This window comes from Pseudophryne corroboree, chromosome 1 (assembly GCF_028390025.1).
Source record: "Pseudophryne corroboree isolate aPseCor3 chromosome 1, aPseCor3.hap2, whole genome shotgun sequence".
Classification (NCBI taxonomy): Eukaryota; Metazoa; Chordata; class Amphibia; order Anura; family Myobatrachidae; genus Pseudophryne; species Pseudophryne corroboree.
The window spans coordinates 22698897-22712062 of NC_086444.1; the positions used below are offsets into that span (position 1 = coordinate 22698897).

The following is a 13166-nucleotide window of genomic DNA, read 5'->3' on the forward strand; positions in this document are numbered from 1 at the left end:
GAGCGCTGTTATACAGGGGTACATAGAGACAGCACTACCTGATGGTGAGAGTAGCGCTGTTATACAGGATACATAGAGACAGCACTACCTGATGGTGAGAGAAGCGCTGTTATACAGGGGTACATAGAGGCAGCACTACCTGATGATGAGAGTAGCGCTGTTATACAGGATACATAGAGACAGCACTACCTGATGGTGAGAGGAGCGCTGTTATACAGGGGTACATAGAGACAGCACTACCTGATGGTGAGAGAAGCGCTGTTATACAGGGGTACATAGAGGGAGCACTACCTGATGGTGAGAGAAGCGCTGTTATACAGGGTACATAGAGGGAGCACTACCTGATGGTGAGAGAAGCGCTGTTATACAGGGGTACATAGAGACAGCACTACCTGATGGTGAGAGGAGCGCTGCTATACAGGGTACATAGAGACAGCACTACCTGATGGTGAGAGAAGCGCTGTTATACAGGGGTACATAGAGGGAGCACTACCTGATGGTGAGAGAAGCGCTGTTATACAGGGGTACATAGAGAGAGCACTACCTGATGGTGAGAGAAGTGCTGTTATACAGGATACATAGAGACAGCACTATCTGATGGTGAGAAAAGTGCTGTTATACAGGGGTACATAGAGACAGCACTACCTGATGGTGAGAGAAGCGCTGTTATACAGGGGTACATAGAGACAGCACTACCTGATGGTGAGAGGAGCGCTGTTATACAGGGGTACATAGAGACAGCACTACCTGATGGTGAGAAAAGTGCTGTTATACAGGGGTACATAGAGACAGCACTACCTGATGGTGAGAAAAGTGCTGTTATACAGGGGTACATAGAGACAGCACTACCTGATGGTGAGAGAAGCGCTGTTATACAGGGGTACATAGAGACAGCACTACCTGATGGTGAGAGGAGCGCTGTTATACAGGGGTACATAGAGACAGCACTACCTGATGGTGAGAGTAGCGCTGTTATACAGGATACATAGAGACAGCACTACCTGATGGTGAGAGAAGCGCTGTTATACAGGGGTACATAGAGGGAGCACTACCTGATGGTGAGAGAAGCGCTGTTATACAGGATACATAGAGACAGCACTACCTGATGGTGAGAGGAGCGCTGTTATACAGGGGTACATAGAGACAGCACTACCTGATGGTGAGAGTAGCGCTGTTATACAGGATACATAGAGACAGCACTACCTGATGGTGAGGGAAGCACTGTTATACAGGGTACATAGAGGGAGCACTACCTGATGGTGAGAGAAGCGCTGTTATACAGGATACATAGAGACAGCACTACCTGATGGTGAGAGGAGCGCTGTTATACAGGGGTACATAGAGACAGCACTACCTGATGGTGAGAGAAGCGCTGTTATACAGGGTACATAGAGGGAGCACTACCTGATGGTGAGAGAAGCGCTGTTATATAGGGTACATAGAGGGAGCACTGCCTGCTGGTGAGAGAAGCGCTGTTATACAGGGGTACATAGAGGGAGCGCTACCTGATGGTGAGAGTATCGCTGTTATACAGGGGTACATAGAGGGAGCACTACCTGATGGTGAGAGAAGCGCTGTTATACAGGGGTACATAGAGGGAGCACTACCTGATGGTGAGAGAAGCGCTGTTATACAGGGGTACATAGAGACAGCACTACCTGATGGTGAGAGTAGCGCTGTTATACAGGATACATAGAGACAGCACTACCTGATGGTGAGAGAAGTGCTGTTATACAGGGGTACATAGAGGCAGCACTACCTGATGGTGAGAGTAGCGCTGTTATACAGGATACATAGAGACAGCACTACCTGATGGTGAGAGAAGCGCTGTTATACAGGATACATAGAGACAGCACTACCTGATGGTGAGAGGAGCGCTGTTATACAGGGGTACATAGAGACAGCACTACCTGATGGTGAGAGGAGCGCTGCTATACAGGGTACATAGAGACAGCACTACCTGATGGTGAGAGAAGCGCTGTTATATAGGGTACATAGAGGGAGCACTGCCTGCTGGTGAGAGAAGCGCTGTTATACAGGGGTACATAGAGGGAGCACTACCTGATGGTGAGAGTATCGCTGTTATACAGGGGTACATAGAGGGAGCACTACCTGATGGTGAGAGAAGCGCTGTTATACAGGGGTACATAGAGGGGAGCACTACCTGATGGTGGGAGAAGCGCTGTTATACAGGGTACATAGAGACAGCACTACCTGATGGTGAGAGTAGCGCTGTTATACAGGGTACATAGAGACAGCACTACCTGATGGTGAGAGAAGCGCTGTTATACAGGGGTACATAGAGGGAGCAATGCCTGATGGTGAGAGAAGCGCTGTTATACAGGGTACATAGAGACAGCACTACCTGATGGTGAGAGAAGCGCTGTTATACAGGGTACATAGAGACAGCACTACCTGATGGCGAGAGAAGCGCTGTTATACAGGGTACATAGAGACAGCACTACCTGATGATGAGAGAAGCGCTGTTATACAGGGTACATAGAGACAGCACTACCTGATGGTGAGAGAAGCGCTGTTATACAGGGGTACATAGAGACAGCACTACCTGATGGTGAGAGAAGCGCTGTTATACAGGGGTACATAGAGACAGCACTACCTGATGGTGAGAGAAGCGCTGTTATACAGGGTACATAGAGGGAGCACTACCTGATGGTGAGAGAAGCGCTGTTATACAGGGGTACATAGAGATAGCACTACCTGATGGTGAGAGAAGCGCTGTTATACAGGGGTACACAGAGGGAGCACTACCTGATGGTGAGAGTAGCGCTGTTATACAGGATACATAGAGACAGCACTACCTGATGGTGAGAGAAGTGCTGTTATACAGGGGTACATAGAGGCAGCACTACCTGATGGTGAGAGTAGCGCTGTTATACAGGATACATAGAGACAGCACTACCTGATGGTGAGAGGAGCGCTGTTATACAGGGTACATAGAGGGAGCACTACCTGATGGTGAGAGAAGTGCTGTTATACAGGGGTACATAGAGGGAGCACTACCTGATGGTGAGAGAAGCGCTGTTATACAGGATACATAGAGACAGCACTACCTGATGGTGAGAGGAGCGCTGTTATACAGGGGTACATAGAGACAGCACTACCTGATGGTGAGAGGAGCGCTGCTATACAGGGTACATAGAGACAGCACTACCTGATGGTGAGAGAAGCGCTGTTATATAGGGTACATAGAGGGAGCACTGCCTGCTGGTGAGAGAAGCGCTGTTATACAGGGGTACATAGAGGGAGCACTACCTGATGGTGAGAGTATCGCTGTTATACAGGGGTACATAGAGGGAGCACTACCTGATGGTGAGAGAAGCGCTGTTATACAGGGGTACATAGAGGGGAGCACTACCTGATGGTGGGAGAAGCGCTGTTATACAGGGTACATAGAGACAGCACTACCTGATGGTGAGAGTAGCGCTGTTATACAGGGTACATAGAGACAGCACTACCTGATGGTGAGAGAAGCGCTGTTATACAGGGGTACATAGAGGGAGCAATGCCTGATGGTGAGAGAAGCGCTGTTATACAGGGTACATAGAGACAGCACTACCTGATGGTGAGAGAAGCGCTGTTATACAGGGTACATAGAGACAGCACTACCTGATGGCGAGAGAAGCGCTGTTATACAGGGTACATAGAGACAGCACTACCTGATGGTGAGAGAAGCGCTGTTATACAGGGTACATAGAGACAGCACTACCTGATGGTGAGAGAAGCGCTGTTATACAGGGGTACATAGAGACAGCACTACCTGATGGTGAGAGAAGCGCTGTTATACAGGGGTACATAGAGACAGCACTACCTGATGGTGAGAGAAGCGCTGTTATACAGGGTACATAGAGGGAGCACTACCTGATGGTGAGAGAAGCGCTGTTATACAGGGGTACATAGAGATAGCACTACCTGATGGTGAGAGAAGCGCTGTTATACAGGGGTACATAGAGACAGCACTACCTGATGGTGAGAGAAGCGCTGTTATACAGGGTACATAGAGGGAGCACTACCTGATGGTGAGAGAAGCGCTGTTATACAGGGGTACATAGAGATAGCACTACCTGATGGTGAGAGAAGCGCTGTTATACAGGGGTACATAGAGGGAGCACTACCTGATGGTGAGAGAAGCGCTGTTATACAGGATACATAGAGACAGCACTACCTGATGGTGAGAGAAGCGCTGTTATACAGGGTACATAGAGACAGCACTACCTGATGGTGAGAGGAGCGCTGTTATACAGGGTACATAGAGACAGCACTACCTGATGGTGAGAGGAGCGCTGTTATACAGGGGTACATAGAGACAGCACTACCTGATGGTGAGAGGAGCGCTGCTATACAGGGTACATAGAGACAGCACTACCTGATGGTGAGAGAAGCGCTGTTATACAGGGGTACATAGAGGGAGCACTACCTGATGGTGAGAGTATCGCTGTTATACAGGGGTACATAGAGGGAGCACTACCTGATGGTGAGAGAAGCGCTGTTATACAGGGGTACATAGAGGGAGCACTACCTGATGGTGAGAGTATCGCTGTTATACAGGGGTACATAGAGGGAGCACTACCTGATGGTGAGAGAAGCGCTGTTATACAGGGGTACATAGAGGGGAGCACTACCTGATGGTGGGAGAAGCGCTGTTATACAGGGTACATAGAGACAGCACTACCTGATGGTGAGAGAAGCGCTGTTATACAGGGGTACATAGAGGGAGCACTACCTGATGGTGAGAGAAACGCTGTTATACAGGGTACATAGAGACAGCACTACCTGATGGTGAGAGAAGCGCTGTTATACAGGGTACATAGAGGGAGCACTACCTGATGGTGAGAGAAGCGCTGTTATACAGGGGTACATAGAGGGAGCACTACCTGATGGTGAGAGAAGCGCTGTTATACAGGGTACATAGAGACAGCACTACCTGATGGCGAGAGAAGCGCTGTTATACAGGGTACATAGAGACAGCACTACCTGATGGTGAGAGAAGCGCTGTTATACAGGGTACATAGAGACAGCACTACCTGATGGTGAGAGAAGCGCTGTTATACAGGGGTACATAGAGACAGCACTACCTGATGGTGAGAGAAGCGCTGTTATACAGGGGTACATAGAGACAGCACTACCTGATGGTGAGAGAAGCGCTGTTATACAGGGTACATAGAGGGAGCACTACCTGATGGTGAGAGAAGCGCTGTTATACAGGGGTACATAGAGACAGCACTACCTGATGGTGAGAGAAGCGCTGTTATACAGGGGTACATAGAGGGAGCACTACCTGATGGTGAGAGAAGCGCTGTTATACAGGATACATAGAGACAGCACTACCTGATGGTGAGAGAAGCGCTGTTATACAGGGGTACATAGAGGCAGCACTACCTGATGGTGAGAGTAGCGCTGTTATACAGGATACATAGAGACAGCACTACCTGATGGTGAGAGGAGCGCTGTTATACAGGGGTACATAGAGACAGCACTACCTGATGGTGAGAGAAGCGCTGTTATACAGGGATACATAGAGGGAGCACTACCTGATGGTGAGAGAAGCGCTGTTATACAGGGGTACATAGAGACAGCACTACCTGATGGTGAGAGAAGCGCTGTTATACAGGGATACATAGAGGGAGCACTACCTGATGGTGAGAGAAGCGCTGTTATACAGGGTACATAGAGACAGCACTACCTGATGGTGAGAGGAGCGCTGCTATACAGGGGTACATAGAGACAGCACTACCTGATGGTGAGAGAAGCGCTGTTATACAGGGGTACATAGAGACAGCACTACCTGATGGTGAGAGAAGCGCTGTTATACAGGGGTACATAGAGACAGCACTACCTGATGGTGAGAGGAGCGCTGCTATACAGGGGTACATAGAGACAGCACTACCTGATGGTGAGAAAAGCGCTGCTATACAGGGGTACATAGAGACAGCACTACCTGATGGTGAGAGGAGCGCTGTTATACAGGGGTACATAGAGACAGCACTACCTGATGGTGAGAGAAGCGCTGTTATACAGGGGTACATAGAGGGAGCACTTTGCACACAAGTCCTTTTGCAGAGAGTGAAGTACGGGCGCGGTTACAGCCACCTCCACTCAGCGTCAGGGTCTGTATATATTATTTAGGAGCGAAGCGTACACCTGTGAATGCCGACGACGACATGGAACAAGAAGTAACCTATACATCAGGGGCAATAACATTAAAGGTGAGACTTATAGGCTGTGGCCCAAGAGGAGGACAGTTGGGAAACCAGTGCACGTCGTAGTAAAGACAAGCCTCACCTTCTGAGAATTCCGAGCCGTTGGCAGGAGATGGTTCCAGAAAGGTGCAGCCTTGGAATCTGTGCTCCTGCAGGATCCATGGAGGGCCTGACAGCTCTCGCTTCCTCTCCACCTCTTGCTGTGTCCTTCATCTTCAGAACAAGATTCCCCAGTCTCTGAGGAAGGAAGGAGCTTTCTCTTCACCGCGTTACTACTGCTTCCAGAGGCACAGAGACGGACAAGCCCAGGGGGAGTCCTCTCTAGAGAATTCAGGTCTTCTCCATCTGCCGCCTGCAGGATCTGCTCTGGCTTGCCAGGTACAGATGTGCCTTCAGACGCTATACAACCAGCCAAGTTACCATTGGCATAGCCGCGACTGCCACCCAGGCTGACCTCGTCTAACTTTTCTGTTGAGGACTCCGGATGTGCAGTGTTGTGCAAAACAATATCAAGTAAATGCTGGTGACTGCTAGACTCTGAAGTCTTTGGGTCGATTGAGATATTTGCCCCATTGGTTTCAGAGGTGGTAGACAGTCCTTCAGAGTTCCCCAGGTGGGTTTCTTTTGGGGTGTTTCTGTGCAAAGTGGTGCAGGGTGGAGGGCAGGGGGAGTCAGTCCTTTTAAGACCAACTTTGGGTGTAGGTTGAACTATCAAACGCCTGCCGAGAGGAACCTTAGACGGGAAGCCTTCGACTCTGTGTTCGGTGACGTGCAGTCCACTATGGGAGAAATGCTGAGCGGAACTGCACATTGGCATCTCTTCTGAAAGTAATCCGTCCTCAAAAACGTCATCATCATCATCTTCGTCGGGCTGAAAGTGACCAAGGGGGCCATCATTCCTGGCGTGACCCCAGAGGGCTCTCCGTGGACTTCTTGCTGGTTCTAGAAGCTGTTCTGGTGGTGCTCTCTTCAAGGCTTGGCGGCAAATGGCTTTGGGCCCAGGCACATCCGATGTTATGGAAACGTGATAAACCTTCTGGAGTTTGTGCTCCTTATCTGGGTACCCCACGACTACTCTGCAGTCCTGAGTAGCATTCAGAACTCCAGCCTGACCTGGAGAGGAGTCCACTGGTACAGACTGGCTGCTCTCTCCATCTGCCTCCTCCATGGGTGGTGTGTCCATCTGGATGTGCCTCATGGATCCACCAAGACTGATCCTCCAAATCGCAGGACAGACTGGGAGAAGTGGTGAGCTCCTGTGCAGCTTTGTAAGTATAGGTGGGGCCAGTGAGGAGGCCTTCTCAAGTGGTTTACATGAACCCCAAGGAGTCCAGATTATTCTGCATCTGAAGAAAGAAATGGGGACTTTACCATAGTTATAAGGATGTAAACATCAAATCTATCCATTGCCTACACACTGTGGATGTCACTACAATTAGTGATATTGCTGAGGAGTCACGGACAATTTACTACCTGCTGCCCCTAGATGCTCTCCTGCCGACCTGTAGCATTACCCACCCATTCACTACTGAGTGCTACCAGTGCCCCATGAGCTGCCCCTGAATGCTTCTAGTGCCCCACCGACATGTGTCCATACATGCTTTTAGTACCCCACCCATCTGCACCTGTGTTTTCTAGTACCCACTTGCCCCTTCCATGTGTATAGCTCCCTACTTGCTCCTTTCATGTGTCTATCTCACCAACCACCTGCCCTTACATGGTTACAGTGCCTTACTTACCTACCCCTGTGTACTTCCAGTGCCCTACCCATCTGTACATGCGTGTGTCTAACACACCAACCACCCGCCCACTGCATGCTACCAACATCCAACTACCCGCCACTGCATGCTACCAACACTCCAACCACCCGCCACTGCAAGCTACTAGGACCCCAACCACCCATCACTGCATGCTACTAACACCCCATCCACCCACCACTGCATGCTACTAACACCCCAACCACCCACCACTGCATGCTGCTAACACCCCAACCACCTGCCACTGCATTAGTGTTCATTCTAGCACCCTGCACCTTTCAAAATTCGTGCAGTTCCTCTTTCCTGCCTGGGGTGTCGCTCTTTGCTGTGATGCTTCTCAGCACACTCTGATCTGTTACTCAGTGCTGTGATACAGACCTGTGTGTGCTGAGAAGCACCAGAGCAGAGAGCGACACCACAGGCAGGAAAGAGGAACTGCACAGGATTTGAAAGGTGCAGGGTGCTAGAATGAACACTATGCATGCTACTAACACCCCAACCACCTGCCACTGCATGCTACTAACACACCAACCACCCACCACTGCAAGCTTCTAACAGCCCAACGACCCGCCACTGCATGCTACTACCACACCAACGACCCGCCATTGCATGCTACTAAACTCCCAACCACTCGCCACTGCATGCTGCTAATATCCCAACCACATGCCACTGCATGCTACTAACACCACAACCACTCGCCACTGCATGCGACTAACACACCAACCACCCGCCATTGCATTCTACTAACACACCAACCACCTGCCACTGCATGCTACTAACATCCCAACCACCCACCACTGCATGCTACTAACTGTTATTACCCACTATAGCTGAAGCATGCCCGCTGGACTTTGCTGCAGACGGACTCTTACCCCTGTATGCCCGTGAGCTGCCCGTGGCAGAGCGGTGGCCCCTCTTTGGCAGCTTGTACACGTCCCTGGCACATCTAGCTGGTTAGTCCGGTCATACTGGCATCTACAGCTGCGAGAGGGGCGCCGGGTCTGAGCGATACCCCACACCATTCCGAGAGGAACCCCCACTCCGAACCAGCGACGCTGCGATCAGACTCCGATTACTGCAGAGGAAACAGAGAGGAGCGCAGTGAGACAGGCGACCAGAAACCCAAATGTATACTGCACTGTACATCGGTACCACTGTAATTACACACACACACACACTGTACTAGCACCTATAGAACATACAGCATACAGGCACTACTATAAACACACACGGTACTAGCACCCATAGAACACAGCGTACAAGGCACTACTATAAAACACACACATGGTACTAGCACCTATAGAACACAGCATACAAGGCACTACTATAAACACACACACGGTACTAGCACCTATAGAACACACAGCGTACAAGGCACTACTATAAACACACACATGGTACTAGCACCTATAGAACACACAGCGTACAAGGCACTACTATAAACACACACATGGTACTAGCACCTATAGAGCACACAGCGTACAAGACACTACTACAAAAACACACGTGCTAGCACCTATAGAACACACAGCGTACAAGGCACTACTATAAACACACACATGGTACTAGCACCTATAGAGCACACAGCGTACAAGACACTACAAAAACACACGTACTAGCACCCATAGAACACACAGCGTACAAGGCACTACTATAAACACACACAGTACTAGCACCTATAGAACACAGCGTACAAGGCACTACTATAAGCACACACAACACACATGGTACTAGCACCTATAGAACACACTGCGTACAAGAGCGTAGGTCAGAACACCAGCACCCGGTCTCTGCGTGATCACCTTGGAGTATGAAGTTTGAACATAACGTTTACAGCCCTCCCTAGCAAACCCCATGAGCTCCACATATCCCTGTGTATAAGCCACTCACGCCACAGACACAATCAGGAGAGGATGAAGGGAAGGACGGGGAGAGAATGGGGAGAGCGCAGCCAGCCTCCTTATCCCCCCACTCTCAGTCAGCAGCACAATGGGGGGGGGGGGGGGGGGGGATGGCGGTCAGGCGAGGACAGGCCCTGGGGTCAGCACATTCTGTGGTAGGGAAAAAGGAACCCCTCGTCTAACCCTGACAGCACAGGGGAGGGGGCTCCCGCAGCCCAGGCACTAGGGGAGTTGGGTTACCTTGCAGTGACAAGGCCAGAAGCTGTAGGCAGGCATGTTTATTCTGATCCTAGCTGCTATTCCTGTAGCTCAGGAGAAGCTGCACAGACCTGAGGCTTATCCATCTGTAGTGTGCGGCCTCCCTGACAGGGACAGGCTGACACACGGGCCTGTGCACCTTGCCTTATACAGTGATCACAGGGGGAGGGGGGCCGCATCCCTCAGGTAAGGGATTGGGGAAGCGGCTGCCTCATCCAGACCTTATCCGTCCTGCACATGGGGAGACACCAGCTCTCTGCCAGCTCACAGGGAATTCCTTGCGCGTGAGATAACCGCAGTGAGGATGCAAAAATAGCTTCGTATATAGAAAAAGACAGCGGCACGCCCAGGGACTGTGTGTTACTCATTTCATGGGATGCATAGTCAGTAGGGAGCCGGGGGAACGCTGACAGGAAAGAGCCGTGTGCCGCTACAGATGAAGTGTCAGCTCTTTGTAAGCATTTCAGGACAAAAGGCAGAAAACACAGACAATGAATCAGATGCTTCATACATGCAGAGCGTTAGAGCCCTGCTCGCCCTCCACAAATGCTGAATATATGCACATGAGGCCGAGGTGACCCTATCTCTGCTTATCTGACCCAGCTATAATCAGACAAATCAACACTAACCTCAAACTGATCCGCTGCTGGATTCCTAGATTCCTCTGCATGGATTGGGAAGGGAACACCGTGGACACCCATTTGTATAAAACAGACATGGGGGTCAGCTAAGGAGCCCACACATCAGCGGGGAATCGGAGCAATTCCCCGTTCTGCCGACACCTGGGATGGGGATTGGGGGACGCCAACATGTTGGAGAACCACAATTCACAGATTGCAACCAAAAAATTATTGGGATCGGCGAGTCGGGATTTTTAGCATGCTGGATTTTACAGATTCCCTGACTGAGCGCATCTCATCGTTGTCCACCGATCAGTGTTTTTGATCAGCGATCGCTAGATCAGTTCGGTGTCGGGGGAATCACCCGGCAGGTGTATGGCCCGCATTACCCATGGTTTTGGCAATGTAGGGATGCACGGATATTTGTCATATACAAGTGTCCTCTAAATCATGACTGCATCACTGATTTCTGTCCACTTCAGGAGGAAATCAAAATCCGCATTATAGGGGGCGCATTCTCACGTTCCAGAATGTCACACCTAACTGGATTGATACAAATAATTATTTATTTATTTTTTTGCACCCAACCCCCCCCAAACAGTATTTATCCAAAATCATTCAATACTTACAAAAACTTTTATTATTAATACTTATATCTATTTACCATGATACAGGCTGATTGAAAAAATGGCAGTTAGGAGCTGTTTGGCTGGTACTTTATCTGGGTGTGGTTCATCAAATCGACAGTGTCTAGGTCGACCACTATAGGTCGACAGTCACTAGGTCGACATGGATGGAAGGTAGACAGGGTTTCTAGGTCGACATGTGCTAGGTCGACAGGTCTAAAGGTCGACATGAGGTTTTTGGTGTCGTTTTCTTCGTAGAGTGACCGGGATCCCAAATTAGTGCACCGCGTCCCCTCGCATGGTGCCTTTGCTCCGCTACCGCTTCGCTCGGCACACTTTACCGTTCCAATCGTAGTCCACGTGGATCGTTAAGTATGAAAAAATTCAAAAAAAGAAAAAACAATGTGAAAAACTCATGTCGACCTTTAGACCTGTCGACCTAGCACATGTCGACCTAGAAACCCTGTCGACCTTCCATCCATGTTGACCTATAGTGGTCGACCTAAACATTGTCGACCTAGACACTGTCGATCTTCAGACCGGATCCTACTTTATCTCTCTCCACGGCTTAATAAATAGACCCCTAATTTTGTTGCTCCATGTCACAGTGCACCAAAACTCGGCACTGAGTCAAGCAGCGCTGTTCTCCGGCTTCTATGATGGGGCAGTGGGCGGAAGATCCCCAGCGCCCGCGGCAGTAACACCCTCCCTCTCAGGCTCAGCTTCCAAACCTCCATGCAGAGGGTCCCTGGTGAATACCACCGGCACGTTAGACTCTGCGCCTCTGTTCAGAGTCTCTACCAATCCCACAGTACGGATTCGCATCCACTATCCATCCGTGACTTTATAAACACTCCAAATATATAATAGTAATCTCTTTGTGCTCGAGATATGATCCTATGAGCAGGGACTGTCAATTCTGTATCTGCTGTAGCCCAGGGCAACGAAAAAACAATGTCTAGAGATACACTGCTACATCATCCAGCCAATAAGAGGGCAGCAATCCAATCATCCTTCATCATTCAGTGGACGGACAGACCTGCTGCCCAGTGACACCTACCAGCCAGGATTATGGAAGGGATATAAATTAGCAATGGGCAGTACTGCGGCCCCAGGGCCACACGCGGCTCTCCAAGCCTTTACTTACAGCACCGAGATGGACAGTGGCGGGCTTCAGGCTCTAAGAGCTAAATGATAGGTTGACTTGGAGGTGCTGGAGGACGAGGGTCAGAAGGCTATGACTGGGTTCCCTGGTTGTCCAGGTTTCAGCAGATCCAGCTGTATTCCTTACATACAATGTATTGGACACTGGAGTGGGTGGTCACACTTGTGAGGGTGCAGTCTTCACCTTGCACAACATGTGACGTTCCAGATGCTGGATTTTGGCATTTGCCATGTTCTTGTCACAGATGTGGCGGGTGTGTGGTCAGAACTGGGATTCGCACCCGCTTTATGAATCCTGGGATGTGCACCTCTGGTTTACGCCTTAGGATCCACTTGACCAAACGTTTAAACCCTCAGTTATAGGTGACTCCGGCGTAGATTTGCTTGGACATGAGGTTGATGGCTCCACAGAGTCCCCCATTATCAGAGCGGATTTATTCAGATAACATGGCGGTGTATATTGGGAAAAGAAAGCCCTCATAGAGGTGATAAAGTGAGGTCCCTATAGGAAAATAGGATTTTAATTACCTACCGGTAAATCCTTTCCTCGTAGTCCGTAGAGGATGCTGGGATCCCCATTAGTACCATGGGGTATAGACGGGTCCACTAGGAGCCACTGGCA

The 13166-nt window shown here is 50.0% G+C and overlaps 1 protein-coding gene across 3 annotated transcripts in view; it reads right to left on the reverse strand.

The window, feature by feature from the left end:
- The window catches only part of ATOSB (atos homolog B), a 57390-nt gene that overhangs the window by 22394 nt on the left and 21830 nt on the right, over positions 1-13166 (reverse strand). Inside the window, exons 1-3 of one of the 3 annotated variants that reach the window (XM_063957613.1) lie at positions 10117-10253; positions 8848-9050; positions 6301-7564 (exon numbers count right to left, since the gene is read on the reverse strand). In XM_063957613.1, coding sequence (XP_063813683.1) covers positions 6301-7564; positions 8848-8921 — 1338 coding nt within the window. In that variant the 5' untranslated portion in view covers positions 8922-9050; positions 10117-10253. Of the gene's footprint in view, positions 1-6300; positions 7565-8847; positions 9051-9777; positions 9797-10116; positions 10254-13166 lie in introns of those variants that run through there. The other 2 variants (XM_063957621.1, XM_063957604.1) reach the window with 2 other exon arrangements.